This window comes from Pelodiscus sinensis, chromosome 2, assembly GCF_052426305.1.
Source record: "Pelodiscus sinensis isolate ZL-2025 chromosome 2, ASM5242630v1, whole genome shotgun sequence".
NCBI lineage: Eukaryota > Metazoa > Chordata > Testudines > Trionychidae > Pelodiscus > Pelodiscus sinensis.
Window position 1 is genome coordinate 260,563,345 of NC_143053.1, and position 16,332 is coordinate 260,579,676.

General features: G+C 53.4%; 1 protein-coding gene across 1 annotated transcript in view; it reads right to left on the minus strand.

Annotated features, from left to right (window-relative positions):
- The window catches only part of LOC149525476 (neoverrucotoxin subunit alpha-like), a 117,285-nt gene extending 105,803 nt beyond the window's left edge, over positions 1-11,482 (minus strand). The window contains 4 exon segments of the mRNA XM_089775954.1: positions 5,476-6,526; positions 6,834-7,535; positions 7,538-7,816; positions 11,398-11,482. Of these exon segments, the coding sequence (XP_089632080.1) occupies positions 5,476-6,526; positions 6,834-7,535; positions 7,538-7,816; positions 11,398-11,467 (2,102 nt within the window). The 5' untranslated portion in view covers positions 11,468-11,482.
- Positions 11,483-16,332: the final 4,850 nt, after the last annotated feature.

Sequence of the window (16,332 nt, forward strand, 5' to 3'; positions counted from 1 at the left end):
GTGCCCTCGGTGGAGGAGCCTGAATTACCCTGCCTTGGCAATACCTGGTGATATCTGCCTTGTACAAAGTGTGGATTTCTGGCCTGCTTCAAGTCTGGTGTAACAAAGCACGCAGGCAGGGCCTGAGAAGGAAGGAATGTTTTGAATAACAATGCAGATTAAGCCTGGTACAGGAGCCTACATCAAGAACACAGGACAAGTGGCCTTGTACTGGTACTTCTGTTTCTCATAAGTGTAAGCAGGGGCTGAAGGACTGCTTGCAATGCAGCCAGCTGAAAGGCAAGAGTGAGCATAACCCTGGGGGTGGTTATGGTCACTCAAATAGTTTGGCTTTGCAAGATAATTAGCTGTTGATATGTAAATACAGCTCATGCCAGGATGGGGAAGGAATCTGGGATTTGGTTATGTAAATCCAATTCAGCTAGGGCTGATGGAGGATCGGTTGTTAGAATGGAATGTGGTGTGTTGTAACTAATTTGGCTGTTGTGGGGTCACAAACCATGCTACCCCCAATGTAGAAACTGTAAAATATGACCCCAGTGCTTGCAAGAGAGACACCATCACTGTACAGGGTCTCAGATGAACAAGACTCCCCTTCCAGATTTGAATGGATGAGTTGGTGGAAGGGGCTTGAGTTAGCCTGCTTCATGCCTGCTAGGTGTGAGTGGTAAGACTGGGACAACTTATCTCCTTTCCCCCTTTTCTAAGGAAAGACCTAAAGCAGACTCCAGCTATGTCTACACTTGTGGCTTTTTGTGTGAGTAATATGCAAATGAGGCTAAGTGTGGAATATTGCTGAGCCTCATTTGCATAGCTAATGAGCTGACATTTTTGCAGAAGAGGCTCAGAAAGAGCTGTCTACACTGTCCCTTCTTGCACAACAAAAACCCTCTTGTGCAATGCCCTTACACTGATTATTTTCAGGAAGAATGGCATTGTGCAAGAGGGTTTTTGCTGCGCAAGAAGGAGCAGTGTAGACAGCTCCTTCTAGTGCAAAAGCCTCTTCTGCAAATATGGTGGCTCATTAGGTATGCAAATGAGGTGTGGTGATATTCATTACTGTGTCTCATTTGCATATTTTCTTATGCAAGAATGCGCAGTGTAGATGTAGCCAAGGAGTCTCTGTTATTCCACTGGAAGCTAGAATCTTTGGCCAGCCTAGGTGGTGGCTAAAGAGTTAAAATCACTAAGAGCTGAAGTCACTGGGGGTATGTCTACACTACCCTCCTAATTCGAACTAGGAGGGTAATGTAGGCATACCGCACTTGCAAATGAAGCCCGGGATTTGAATTTCCCGGGCTTCATTTGCATAAGCGGGGAGCCGCCATTTTTAAAACCCCGCTGGTTCGAACCCCGTGCAGCGTGGCTACATGGGGCATGAAGTAGGTAGTTCGAACTAGGCTTCCTAGTTCGAACTACCGTTACTCCTCATTTCACGAGGAGTAATGGTAGTTCGAACTAGGAAGCTTAGTTCGAACTACCTAGTTCGTGCCCCGTGTAGCCGCGCTGCACGGGGTTCGAACCAGCGGGGTTTTAAAAATGGCGGCTGCCCGCTTATGCAAATGAAGCCCGGGAAATTCAAATCCCGGGCTTCATTTGCAAGTGCGGTATGCCTACATTACCCCGCTAGTTCGAACTAGCGGGGTAGTGTAGACATACCCTGGTTTAGCCTAGAACCAGACCCGTTGTAACCGGTGTCCAGCCGGTAGAAGCAGTGGCAGGCAGCTGGCAGGGCAGCTGGTGGGAGCAACCAGAAGGTGGTCGGCAGGGAAGCAGCAGGTGGCCAGCAGGGGGACTGGCAGGAGCAAGCAGACCACAGGAGCAGCACAAAGGTGGCCTGGCCTCAGGCTCAATGAGTGGAGTCATCAGGGTGATGTGTCTGGGTTCGCACTGACTGGACAGAGCTGTAAGTGTGGTGTTTGAAGTGGGGTACAGAGAAAGTTTGGGTAGGTGAATGGGACCCTCACATTGTTGGATTAGTGAGCCTGAGAGGCAAAGGACATTGCTCAATCCACGTGAGCTGGAACAGTTACATGTGGGGGTTATGAACTCTGGTTGTGAGATTTTCCCAAGCTAATGCCATATAACCTCTTTCCCTCTTTCATTCTACACTCAGACCGTGTGCTTGCAAGTGGGGAAGCATTGCCTCTCAGTGGCACCTGGGATGTGTGATTTTCCAAGGCTACTGGGTGGGGGCTCGAGCCAGTTCTGAGTGAGATGGGTGAAAAGGAGCCCCTACATATTGAACCCAGCTCTGGCTGCTGCCGGCGTTCCATGAAGTAGAAACAAACCGTGTTTTAGGTGGCTGCAAATCACCCCATTGCTCTGGGTTGTTAGACAGGCACCCCTGGTGTGTTGGAGGTGGCAACAAGCCCTGCTCTGGTGGGTATAAATCACCTTGTGTCCCTCATTTATGAAGGTGCTGGAACAAGGCTAGTTAATGAGCATGACAATGCAGAACCCAGTGCATGGTAGGAAAAGGGATGGTGCTTTAGCAAGATAGAGGAGAGACTATATCAAAGCCTGACACAAGCTGGAAATGAGGGGTGAGGATGGCAGGAGATTGAATGGAACAGGACTGAATGGGGCAGAGTGAGAAGGCAGAAGACTCTGTCATTAGGGGCTAACGGGCTCAATCCTAACAGTACTTCACTGGGGTTAATCAGCTAATCAGGTTGGTCAGGCATGACTTGCCCTTGGTGAATCCATGTTGAGTATTCCTGATCACTTTCCCCTCTTCCAAGTGCTTCAAAATGGATTCCTTGAGGATCCCCTCCATGATTTTTCCAGGAACTGAGGTAAGACTGACTGGTCTGTAGTTCCTTCTTCCCTTTTTAAAAGATGGGCACTACATTTGCCTTTTTCCAATCTTTCAGGACCTTCCCTGCTTATCACAAGTTTTCAAAATAGTAGCCAATGGCTCTGCAATCACATCAGCCAACTTACAGCACCCAAGGATGTGTTAGATCCTGCCCCAGGGATTTAAAGAAGCCTTACTGATGGCAAACCATCCCAAGGTGCAAAAAGAATTGCAAATATGGCAGGGACCAACTTGGCTTAACAGTGAAATAGAGAAACAGAGAAATGTTCAGTGAGCATAAACCCAAAAGGGAGCTTCCAAGAAGTGGAAACTTGGACAGATGACTAGGGAGGAGTATAAACGTATAGCTCGAGAACGCAGGGGAGTTGTCAGGAAGGCAAAAGCACAATTGGAATTGTAGCTAGCGAAGGATGTGGAGTGGGAGACAATAAATGTTTCTACAGGCATGTTAGCAATAAGAGGGTGATCAGAGAGGGTGTGGGGCCCTTACTAGTGAGGTAGGTAACTTAGTGACAGATGATGTGGGGAAAACTGAAGTACTCGATGCTTTTTTTGCCTCGCTACGTCTACATTGCAGACTTCTTCAACAACAACTGTTTTGTGCAAGAGTTCTTGCACAAAAGGTCTTGTGCAAAAGTATGTCCACACTGCCATGTGCTTTTGCACAAGAGCATCCATGGCAGTGTGGATGCTCTCTTGCCGAAGAAAGCTCTGATGGCTATTTTAGCTGTAGGGGTTTCTTGCACAAGAAACCCCTGTTGCCCGACCACACTGCCATCTTGTGCAAGAGCTCTTGGAAAAAGATGACTAAGAGGGGATATGATATCAGGAATGATGTGGGGAAGGTGAATAAATAAGTCTCCAGCTTCCTTCCCAAGGCAGGACCAATCCTAACTAAATCACCCGGCCAGGGCTTTCTCAAGCCAGGACTTAAAAACCTCCAGGGATGGAGATTCCCCCCCCCCCCCCAGGTAACCCATCCCAGTGCTTCCCCACCCGACTAGGGAAATAGTTTTTCCTAATATCCCACCTAACCCTCCCCCACTGCAATTAGAGACCATTGCTCCTTGTTCTGCCATCTGCCACCTCTGAGAACAGCCTCTCTCCAGCCTCTTTGGAACCCCCCTTCAGGAAGCTGGAGGCTGCTATCAAATCCCCCCTCTCTTCTCTTCTGAAGACTAAACCAGCCCATTTACCTCCGCCTCTCCTCATAGGTCATGTGCTCGTCCAGCCCCCTGATCATTTTGGCTGCCTAAAATGGACCTTCTTCAATGTCTCCACATCCTTTCTGTACTGAGGGGGGAGCAGAATTGGACACAATACTCCAGATGTGGCCTCACCAGAGCCGAATAAAGGGGAATAATCACTTCTCTGGGTCTGCTGGCAATGCTCCTCCTCATGCACCCTAATATGCCATTAGCCTTCTTGGCTACAAGGGCGCCCTGTCGACTCATATCCGGCTTCTCATCCACTGTAACCCCCAGGTCCTTTTCTGCAGAACTACTACTTAGCCAGTCAGTCCCCAGTCTGTACCAATGCTTGGGGATTCTTCCGTTCCAGGGGCAGGACTCTACACTTGTCCCTCTTGAACCTCATCAGATTGCTTTTGACCCAATCCTCCAATTTGTCTAGGTCACTCTGGACCCACTCCCTGCCCTCCAGTGTATCTACCTCTCCCCCCAGCTTAGTGTCATCCACAGACTTGCTGAGGGTGCAATCCATCCCCTCATCCAGGTCATTAATAAAGATATTGAACAAAACTGACCCTAGAACCAATGCTTGGGTCACTCTGCTAGAAACCAACCACCAACCACACATTGAGCCATTGATGACTACCCATTGGGTTCGACAATCTAGCCAGCTTTCTATCCATCTTACCGTCCATTTATCCAATCCATCCTTCCTTAACTTGCTGGCAAGAATATTGTGGGAGACCGTATCAAAAGCCTTGCTAAAGTCAAGGTATATCACATCCACTGACTTCCCCACATCCACAGAGCCAGTTACCACATCATAGTAGCTAATCAGATTGGTCTACCTCTCCCCCTAGCTTAGAGATCATCTAATGAAGCTAATAGGCAGCAGGTTTAAAAGAAACACAAGGAAGTATTTCTTCACACAATGCATAACCCATGGAACTTATTGCTGGGGATGTTGTGCAAGCCAAAATTATAACTGGGTTCAAAAAACAATTAACAAGTTCACGGAGGGTTGGTCCATCAATGACGATTAGCTGGATGGGCAGGAATGCAACCCCATGATCTGTGTCTCTAGCCTCGGATTGCCAGAAGCTAGGTGTGGACAACAGGAGAGATCACTTGATATCTGCCTGGTCTGATCCCTCCCTTTGGGGCACTTGGCATTGGCCACAGTGGCAGAGAGGACACTGCACTAGATGGTCCATTGGTCTGACGCCATCTGGCTGTTCTGATGTTGATCCACTCTCAGTCCTGAGTCTGGGGCATCAGTCACCTTAGCCACACAGTCCATGCATAGGAACCAGCTCAGGGGTTTAACTGGATGCTAGGTTTTATTTCTAATTTTATTCATTATTTAGTTTCATTCCCTTGATAAGGAATCTCTTACCTGATCGAGTAGCTCCACGCACTGGGGTGATGGAGAGGAGGGAATAATATGCAGATGTATTTAAATACTTATCTTTCTTTAGCGCTGTGATCCAGCTCTCCTCACTTGGGTCACTCGCAGCCCCGTCCGCACACACAGCCGACACCTGGAATCTGTAGGGCATCCCAGGCCTCAGTCCAGCAATGGTGCAGGTCTCGGTTCTCTGTCCTGTCCTTCGCTCCAGCCATTTGTCTTCTCCAGCCTCCTCTCTGTATTGCACCTTGTACTCGCTTATACTGACTCCATCTCCAATGACACGTGGACTCTCCCAGGTCAGGGCGATGGCAGATGATTCTACAGTCACTGCTACAGGTTTCCCAGGGGGGCTGGTTGGAAGCATCTTCACTGTGTCGCTCACGTCGCTGCTCTCGCTGAGCCCTGGTTTGCTCACGGCCGCGTATCGGAACTGGTACTGGGTGTTTGGACAGAGCCCTGTTACTGTGAGTGTCTCTTGTGTGTTACTGACATTCTCAGCCACCCAGTTCTCCTGCCCGACAAGTCTGTACTCTGCCCGGTAGCCGCATATCTCAGCCCTGCCATAGGCTGCCGGTTTCAGCGTGAGCTGCACACGGTCATGTCGGACTTCATCACATGAAAGAGGAAGAGGCTTTGATGGAGGCTGGAAGTCGGTGCTGAGCAGCTCTCCATCCCCATACAGGTAAATGGAAGCGCCTGGATTGGCCTTGTCTGGAACAGAGGCCACAATGAACCGGGTCTTCCCGTTAGATCCATTCACACGGGCAAAATCTAAGAAGAAATTTACAGACTCTCGAGCTCTTCGGTGACCCACTTTGTCCTCGAACCAGTGACTGGATCTGGGGGTTTCACATGCATAACTGGCTGATGCTGGCTCATGGGTTTTCTCTGCATGTGGAGGCTGCAGCCAGGCCTCTAAAGCCGATAAATATGGCTCCTCCTCGTGTAAGGAAGTAAATGTAAAGGAGACGACGTACTTATGCGAAGGGTTCAACAGTAGCTGCTGGAGCTCAGTGGGGGAGGAGGCAACATCCACGCCACTTAGAAGAGTGAGGTACGAGTCCACCAACTTCATCTCTTGCACCTTTTTATCTAGGGCTATGTCTAGACTGCAGGCTTCTTTCGAAAGAGAAATCCGCTTTTTCGAAAGAGAGCACCCAGCGAGTCTGGATGCTCTCTTTCGAAGACGGCCTCTTTACATTGAAGAACGCCTTCTTTCGAAAGAGGAACTTTCGAAGGAAGGCGTTCTTCCTCGTGAAACGAGGTTTACCACCATCGAAAGAAAAGCTGCGTTCTTTCGAAATAATTTTGAAAGAACGCGGCTTGAGTCTGGACGCAGGGGAAGTTTTTTCGGGAAAAGGCTACTTTTCCCGAAAAAACCCCTGAGTCTGGACACGGCCTTGATGTGCACTGAGTCGCTGAGCACTGAACGGGGATCGCTCTTTGCTGCTTAGCACGTCCAGCAGGGCCCCTTCCTCTGCTCTCCCGCCGCGGACAGAGGGTACGATTTCTGCCAGCTGCTGCTGGACCGTCTGTCTGTACCGATGACACAGAGCGTGGAACCGCTGGACTTTCCTCTGGAGTTCCGGGAACATTGTGGCTGGTTTGTCCATTGCCATGTAATTGCAGCGCATGTCTAGTTCTGTGAGGTGCTCCAGGGCAGCTTGGACATTGGAAATCAGCCCTACACTGATCTCCCGTATCAACTGAGGGCAGCTGGAATCTTGCCTGACCAGCGGGTACAGCCAGACTGTCACCGGAACGGCCTCCTCCCCGTTGTCTCCCAGCACCTTGGGGAAGGCAGAACAAACGTTTATGGCTTGTTGATAAGTAACCAGATTGTTCTCAAGCCCAAAGTCACCGTAGAACGTGCAAGTGATTTTTTCAGTGTTTTCTATTTCCTTAGTGTCCATTTGGGGTTCTTCGTCTTCTTCTGAAATCTTGGGGATTTTTTCTGCCATAACTTTCATCTGTCCCTGTATCTCCTCTATGCTCTTGGATGAAGAAGATGCTTCCCGATCGAACACAAAGAAAGCCTGAGCCCTGTACAGCACAGCCGTGACCACGTGGGTTGCTTTGCGTTGGTCCAACACAGCAGGATAAGGGGCCTGCTGCCCAAATGGCTCATCGTCAGCTGCTCAGACCTTGTTATCATTTTGTACTGGAGAGTGACTCGGGCCTGACGCCGGGATCGCCTGGTGTCCCTCAAATACTCAGCAGAGCCCTTCACATCAACCAGCCCGCACAGGAAACTGGTCTGCAGCCATTCACCCGCCTGGAGTGCAGAGGCCTTAGCTGCAATGGTGTCCGAGTCAATAACCTGAAATTCAGCCTCGTCCTGTTTCTTCATGCCCACGTCCTGTCTGAGAGCCGCCCTGTCCAGCAGCATGAAGCCTGCAAAATTCCAAACACACAGTGATTAACAGAGGGTGCGTCTGCACTACGGGGCAAGGTCGAATTAAAACAGGAGTAGTGATTTCAAAATAATGGGCTTGGTAGTGGAGCTGCTCTGCTTACAAATTCCAAATAAGGGGGGCTATTTAGAAATAACTCCCTAACATAGACCAGGCCCTAGTGGCCAGTATATTTACCTTAGTCAAAATACTGTAGCCAAGAGTTCTGGGTCTGTCACAACATTTGTATGATACTAGCATTACCCGCCCCATTGTGACGGTAGATGCATACTCAGCGTGGCCTGGCAAGGGGGCAAAAGCAGATCTGGCTGCCATCTTGCCCATAAAGGACCCATTGCTGCCATGGCTGTATCCCTGCTGCTCTGCCCCCACCTCACACTGTCTACACATGCACGCCGTGCATTCACACCTGACAGGGCCGTGGGGCCGCTGGAGTCCATCATCTAGGTGCCACGAGGAATAACAGGGCTGCCGACAAAGGGCTTTGATGTCGGCAGGGGAGCGTCCAGACTAGCGCGCTGAGCCAACAAACAGCTGATCAGCTGTTTGTCGGCTCAGCGGGGCAGCCATGTAAATTTAACTGAAGCCGTGATTATTTAAATCGCCGCTTCATTTCCCTTTGCCGATCAGCCTAATCTACATGCCTCCATCGACGGAGCCATGTAGTCTAGACACAGCCTATGAGGAAAAAGTTGACAAACAACCAATAGTGTATTAGCACCTTAAGGACTAAATAGTTAAAAGAGGCTGATAAGAACCATTACTTTGCACTGGGAAAGGAAGAGAACTAACACCAGATTCTACACAGACAAGAACCATTGGCACCTTCATTGTTTGTTTGGTTGATAATGTTCTACCCACTGTCTTTTTTCACACACGCCCTTCCCCCAATTCTACCCCCCTCCCTCCTTCCCTTTGTTATTCTTGGATCTGGACTTCTAACACTCCAGTCATCTGAAGAAGTGGACTGTGCCCATGAAAGCTCATGATCCCATCTCCATGTTTTGTTAGTCTTTAAGGTGCTATCAGACCATTTGTTGTTTTTTAACTGTTTCCTGTTACAGACAAACTCAGCTTCCCCTCTGAAACTGTTGATAAAATAAATAAACCCTGCTATAGGCCCTGGAGCTCTGTCCCAGTGGGATCAGTCGGCGTGACAGTCACTGCTCTGCTTGCTGAGCCAGCGCAAGGAGCCCCACAGTCAGCTGCTCATCTCTGCTAGCTCCAGCCCTAGGGAAAGCTGGTAACCCACCTCCCTACCACTGGGGAAAAGCTAGAGGCAGCTGTCCCTGGGGTGGGACTTAAACCCACAATCCCACGTTTTACAGACTTATGCATTAGGCCACCAGGGGATCCACCGCAGACCCACCCTTCTCAAGTCTTCCAGTGTATTCTCAAATGTTCTTTATGACAGACACCTCTCGGCTGTTTGGGGAGCGGAGGAGAGGTGTGTGCGCTTCCTGAGAAGTTGGAGCTGGAGTGCAGTCCCAGGACTCCTAGTCCTCTCTCTGCCCTCCACACAGGAAGAAAGGCAGGCAGCAGGGGAAAGAAAGTCCCTGGGGGTGCGACAGACTCAGCTTTTCATGAAGCGTGTCGGTTGTTTAGGGAAGGGGAGGAGCAGCCTGAGACCCTAGACTTGGCATACAGCTGCAGGATCCCTGGGTACCAGCTGAGCTGTCTGTCTCTTCCCCTAGCCAGACCCCATGAGTACCCTGCCCCAGCCCTCACCAGCACCCTTCCCCCAGCCAGACACCATACAACACCTGCCCCCTGCCCAGGCCACCACCAGCACCCCCGCACCTACCTCATGGCAAGACACCTGTTAGCACCCCCGCTCCTGCCTCGTGGCCAGAAACCCACCGACACCTTGCTTCTGCCCCCTGTTTCCTGGCCAGACACCTACCCCCACCTTGCTCTGGTACCCTATTTTCCACCCAGATTCTACACCCCCATCCCTATTCCACTCACTGAAAGCCCTGTCCCGCACACTGGATCCCTCATTTTTGGCTCCATCTCAGAGCGTAGAGAGGCCCACAAATTCCACTAACGCTGGGACCCCAGAAAAGTTAATCTGGCCTGAGGCCCTAAACCTCAGTCTTACTTGCCCTCCCCATCTGGTTGAATGCCAGGGGAGGGAGGTGTCTCAGTTGGGGCCACATTAGTGAGACTTGGGGGTTTCGGAGGGTTTTTTTGTTTTGGGTTTTTTTTTTGCGTTTCACTTGTGTGGTCTGCAACTGACTCTTCTGTAGGTCAGTGACACCTGACTCAAAACAGGTTCCCTGCCCCTGTCTTAAAGAAATACAACACTTAAACATTTTGTGTTTGACATAATATTTTATTTAAAAATGAAGCCTGGCCAACAAGCCCCCAATTGGGGCCAAGCCCCCATCTAGCCGCAGCGTCATAACACTCCTGCACTGCCTCCAGGCCACAAACCTGATCCCATCATACACCTGAACCCCCTGCCCTGAGCCCCTCACATCGCCAAACACTTGTACCCCACATCCCCAATCTTGTGCATCACCCACTCACTGCAAACCTGTGCCCTGATCCCATCATACTCCCAGCCTTCCTGTCCTGAACCCCTCACACACGCCAACCCAAACTCCTGCACCCCCACATCTGCAAGCCTGTGGTTTGCTCAGCACTCCAATCCTCCACCTGACCCCAACACTCCCCAGCCTGGAGCCCGTCCCCCTGCCTGGAGCCCCTTCTCCACCTCCTGCACCCAAATTCCCTCCCAGAACTTGAACCTTTCACCCCTTCCTACACCCAGATCCCTCATTCCCACCCCAGAGCTTGCACATCTTATCTCAACCCAGTGAGCCCGTATAAGGGCTGAGGATAGCAAGTGATGGAGAGGAGGGGAATGGAGAGGGCAGGGCCTCACAGAAGGGGTGGGGTCTTGGGGAAGGGATGGGGTAGATCTTGGCTTTCCCTGACATTTAAAAAGTGATCTTGGGTGTAAAAAGGTTGGAGACCACTGCCATAAGGAATCACTTTATTATTTTGAAATAGTGGAAGCTGGAATCTTTTGGTCAGCCTAGGTGGTAGGCTGAAAGCTGAAATCACTGAGAAACTGACAAAAAGCTGAAATCACTAGGTTTGGCCCAGAGCCAGACCCATCTCAGAAGCAGCAGCAGAGGTCAGAGGGGATACTGGCAGGAGCAGCAGCAGGCATCCAGCAGGGTGGCTGGCAGGAGCAGCAGCAGGCGTCCAGAGGGGTAGATGGCAGGGGCAGGTAGCCAGCAGGGCAGCTGGCAGGAGCAGTAGCAGGCAGCCAGCCAGCAGGGCGGCTGGCGGGAGTAAATGGCCAACAGGAGCACTTGTTGGTGGCACTGTCACATGCTCAATGAGTAGAGACATCAGGGTGATGTGTCCGGTCTACAATGACTGAACAGAACTGTACCTGGGGTGTTTTAAGTGGGGTTGGACTAAGACCATTAAGAAAAGTGGTGTCATCTCCCCAACATGGTCTTGCATGCACCATATGTGTCAAGTCAAATCACATAGCATCTCACCCCACAATAAATCACTGGGATCCGTGTTCCATAGAGTTACCTAGGAGGATGGAGTCTGTGCGGCGGTCGTACAGCATCCCCAGCTGGAAAGGACGGCCCAGCGCCAGCATCGCGATGGCTGCTTCCTCAACCGAGGCCAAGCTTGTAACTGGGAGATTTTCCCACACCTAGAACACAAGGCTAATGTATTTACAGCTCACAGCACAGATCCTCGTGATGGCTCCATTCTCTTTGCATGAGAGCGCTGATCTCACTGCTGTTCGTTATTGCTGGCTTTTTGAAAAGTTATTGAAAGGTTTTAACCTTGTGGTCTCCTCACCTCAAAAAAGATATTTTGGCCTTGGAAAGGGTTCAAAAAAGGGCAACTAAAATGATTAGGGGTTTGGAACGGGTCCCATATGAAGAGAGGCTAAAGCGACTGGGACTTTTCAGTTTAGAAAAGAGGAGACTGAGGGGGGATATGATAGAGGTATATAACATCATGGCTGCATCTAGACTGGCAAGATTTTGCACAAAAGCAAATGCTTTTGCGCAAAAACTTGCCAGCAGTCTACACTGGCCGCTTGAATTTGTGCAAAAGCACTGACGTTCTAATGTAAGAAATCAGTGCTTCTTGCGCAAATACTTTGACGCTCCCGTTCGGTCAAAAGTCCTTTTGCGCAAATGTATTTGTGCAAGAGGGCCAGTGTAGACAGCTCAGGATAGTTTTGCGCAAAAAAGCCCCGATGGCTAAAACGTCGATCGGGGCTTTCTTGCGCAAAACCGCGTCTAGATTGGCACAGACGCTTTTGCGCAAAAGTGCTTTTTGCGCAAAAGCATCCATGCCAAGCTAGACGCTCTTTTCCACAAATACTTTTAATGGAAAAACTTTTCCGTTAAAAGCATTTGCGGAACATCATGCCAGTCTAGACGTAGCCCAAGAGTGGTGTGGAGAAGGTGAATAAAGAAAAGTTATTTACTTGTTCCCATAACAGAAGAACTAGGGGTACGTCTACACTACAGCGCTAGTTCGAACTAACTTAGTTCGAATTAGTTAATTCGAACTAAGCTAGTTCGAACTAGCGCATCTAGAACTAAAAACTAGTTCGAACTAGCGTTTTGCTAGTTCGAACTAGCGCGTCCACACTGATTGGACGCAGGGGGGGCATTTAAGGGCAGCTGAAACCGGTTCTGGCAGGGCATCAGGTCAGCAGTTGCTTTTTGTGGCTGCTGTCTGAGGCTATCTGAGGCTCGTGCTTAAAGGGACCCCCCTGGACAGCCGGTTCTCAGCTTTTCCTGCTTGCTTGCCAACCTCGCCGAGGGACAGCAAAGCGTCGGTCTCTGTGCCCGTCTGTGTCGGTGCTTCCCTTCGGGGGGGACCGCCGCAGGTGGCAACATGGAGCCACAGCTCGCCCTGCACCTTCTGGTGCACGTTCTGGACTTGCTGCTGCAAGCCTGCCACCAATGGCTCGAGGCTGCCTGGCACCACCTGGGGAACGTCAGCCCCCTGCCTCTCCGCCTGGCCGCCCTGGGGGCCGTGGAGGAGCCGCGGCGGCGCCCCGGCACCGGCGTGCCCCGCCGCATCTGGCGTCTGGACACCAGCAGCGACTGGTGGGACCGCATCGTCCTGGAGCACTGGGACGACCGACAGTGGACCCAGAACTTTAGGATGAGGAGGGACACCTTCCTGGAGCTCTGCGAGTAGCTCGCCCCTGCCCTGCAAAGAAGGGACACTCGCATGAGGCCCGCCATCCCCCTCCAGAAGCGGGTGGCCATCGCCCTCTGGAAGCTCTCCACGCCGGACAGCTACCGATACGTCGGGAACCAGTTCGGCGTGGGGAGATCCACTGTCGGAGCAGTGCTCATGCAGGTACGGCGCTCGTCGGCCACCGAGCCGGGGGGGAGGGGGGCTGCGAGGAGGGGATGGGCCGCCCCAGGGACAAAGGGGGGGGCGGGAGGAGGCGAAGGCGCCCCGCACCGGAGGGGTCGGGCTGTCCCGGCCGTACTACACGCCGCCGGGGGGTTGCTTCCGGGAGTGGGGCGCGGGGCACTGCCAGGGCACGCACGCTCCCAGCCACCCGGGCGCCCCACTGATTGGCGCTTTGCTGTGTCTCTCTCCGCAGGTGGTCAAGGCCATCAACCGGGTGCTGCTCCGCAGGGTGGTCCGCCTCGCCGACCCGGACGCCGTCATCCGGGGATTCGGCGCCCTCGGCTTCCCCAACTGCGGGGGGGCCATCGACGGGACGCACATCCCCATCCGTGCCCCGGAACACCAGGTGTCCCGGTACGTGAACCGCAAGGGGTACTTCTCCGTCATCCTGCAGGCCGTGTGTGACCACCGGGGACAGTTCACGGACATAAATGTGGGCTGGTCCGGCAAAGCACACGACGCACGGGTGTACCGCAACTCCTCCGTGTGCCAGCGGCTGCAGGACGGGACCTTCTTCCCCGACCGCCACATCAGGGTCGGGGACGTGGACATGCCCGTGTGCCTGGTGGGGGATGCCGCCTACCCACTGCAGCCGTGGCTCATGAAGCCCTACACGGGGCACCTCAATCCCTCCCGCCAGGCCTTCAATAACAGGCTGAGCAGGGCCCGCATCGTGGTGGAGGGGGCCTTCGGGCGACTGAAAGCCCGCTTTCGATGCCTCCTCACCCGTCTGGACCTGGCCGAGCACAACATCCCTCCCGTGGTGGCGGCATGTTGTGTGCTCCACAATTTGTGTGAGCGGAAGGGGGAGGCTTTCTTGCCAGCCTGGATGGCTGAGGCTGACCGCATGGCTGGACACTACGGTCAGCCCCGCACCGCCGCCGTCCGGGAAGCCCAGCGGGGGGCCATCCGGATCCGGGAAGCCCTGCGGGAGAGCTTCCAGGTGGAGGAGGAGGAGGACTGACCTCTCCCTGCATGCCCCACCGGGGCCTTCTTCCACCCTACCCCCCCCTTCCCCTTTCCCCTCCCTATCTACTGTACAATAAAGACACCTGTTTTTCAAACAAAAACGTCTGTTTATTTCAGAGAACTGGGGTGGGGGAGGGAGGAATGCAGGTGGGAGAAGGGAGGGGGAAACCTGGGACGAGGGAGCTGGAAGGGGAGGGGAGGGAAGGGAGGAAGGGAAAGGAAAGCTCAGGGGTGGGAGTCCGGCTGCCTCTCCCGTCTCGCCACACTGCGGGTCCGGGGGCATCGGTGGGGAATGGTTGTGGAGGGGGGGGCAGAGAGGACAGGGGGTGTGGAGGAAGCAGGAGCGGAAGCAGGAGCGGAAGCAGGAGGAGCAGGGGGAGCAGGGGGAGCAAGAGGGGGAGAAAGAGGAGGAGCAGGGGGAGCAAGAGGGGGAGAAAGAGGGGGAGCAGGAGGAGCAGGAAATGGAAAGCGGTCCAGCAGGCTCTGGAGGTGGCCTCGCAGGGCACGGCCCTGCTCCTCCAGGGCCTCCAGACTCCTCTGGCGCAGCCTGAGGTCCTCCTGGACCCAGTGGTCCTGGAGACGGAGCTGTCGGTCCAGGAACCGGAGATGCCGCCTCTGGTAGTCCTCCTGGTTCCTGGCTGTCCTGCTTGCCCGGGCGCGGGCGGCTGCTGCAGGCGGTGTGGTGCGCCCTGCAGGCCCCAGTGCTGCAGCTGTGGTGCAAGAAGACCAGTGGTCAATTACCCCAGGGGCCCAGGTGTGTGAAACCCAGCTCCTCTCTGCAAGGCCAGGGCCCCTGCAGGATCCCCAGCTGCTGCTCCGTGGTGGGCAAGGCCCAGGCGCACGGTCCCGGGGCTCCCTCTCGCCCCAGCCCCCCGTACACATAAGGGGAACACGAGGGTACTCACAGGTGGACGCCTCCCCGGCCTCTGATGATGCAGGCGAGCGGCTCTGTGGGGTGCCTCGGGGGTCCCGGGTCCTGGGCAGGCTGGCGGCAGGTTCCTGGCTCTCGGAGCCCTCCTCTTCCTCCTCCGTCTCCAGGAGCGGTCCCTCTGCCCCGGGGTCAATCACGTCCCGGGGGGCAGGGACGGCATGAGGCCCCAGGATGCGGTCCAGGGCATGGAAGTGGGGGCAGGCCTCCGGGTCAGCCCCTGGCAGGCAGGCCCGGGAGTAGGACTGCCGCAAGTCCTTAATTTTGCAGCGCACCTGCTCCCGGCTGCGCTGGTGGCCCCTGGCGGCCAGACTGGCAGCCATGCGTCCGTAGACGGCCACGTTCCGGTGGCTAGTGTGGAGATCGTGGACATTGGAGGCTTCCCCCCAAACCTCGATGAGGTCCACGATCTCTGCACTTGACCAGGCGGGCGCCCGCCTTTTGCGCCCCCGGGCAGGCTCCCGGGAGCCGCCAGGCTGGTCGTGGGGAGCAGTGGAGGGCTGGGAACCCTCGGATGGCTGGCTCATGGTGTGGCAGGTGCAGGCTGTGCAGGCACGGGTGCTTGCAGCCTTGCAACTGGCACAAAGTGAGTAGCCAGCCCGTGGCCCTTTAAGGGCTCCGGGGCCGGGAGGGGGGCAATAGAGTTTCCCTGGTGTTGGCCAGAGTGGCCACCAGGGAAACCTGGGAAGCCTTAGCCTCCCACTAGTTCGAACTAAAGGGCTACACAGCCCTTAGTTCGAACTAGCTAGTTCGAACTAGGCGTTAGTCCTCGTAAAATGAGGTTTACCTAGTTCGAACTAAGCGCTCCGTTAGTTCGAATTAAGTTCGAACTAACGGAGCGCTAGTGTAGCGCCTAGGAAAGTTAGTTCGAACTAACGTCCGTTAGTTCGAACTAACTTTCTAGTGTAGACATACCCTAGAGGACTCCAAATGAGATTAAGGGGTAGCAGGTTTAAAACTAATAAGTGAAAGTTCTTCTTCACACAGCGCATAGTCAACCTGTGGGACTCCTTGCCAGAGGAGGCTGTGAAGGCTAGGACTAGAACAGAGTTTAAAGAGAAGCTAGATAATTTCATGGAGGTTAGGTCCATAAAAGGCTATTAGGCAGGGGATAGAAATGGGTCTCTGGCCTCTGTTTGTCAGAGGCTGGAGATGGATGGCACGAGGCA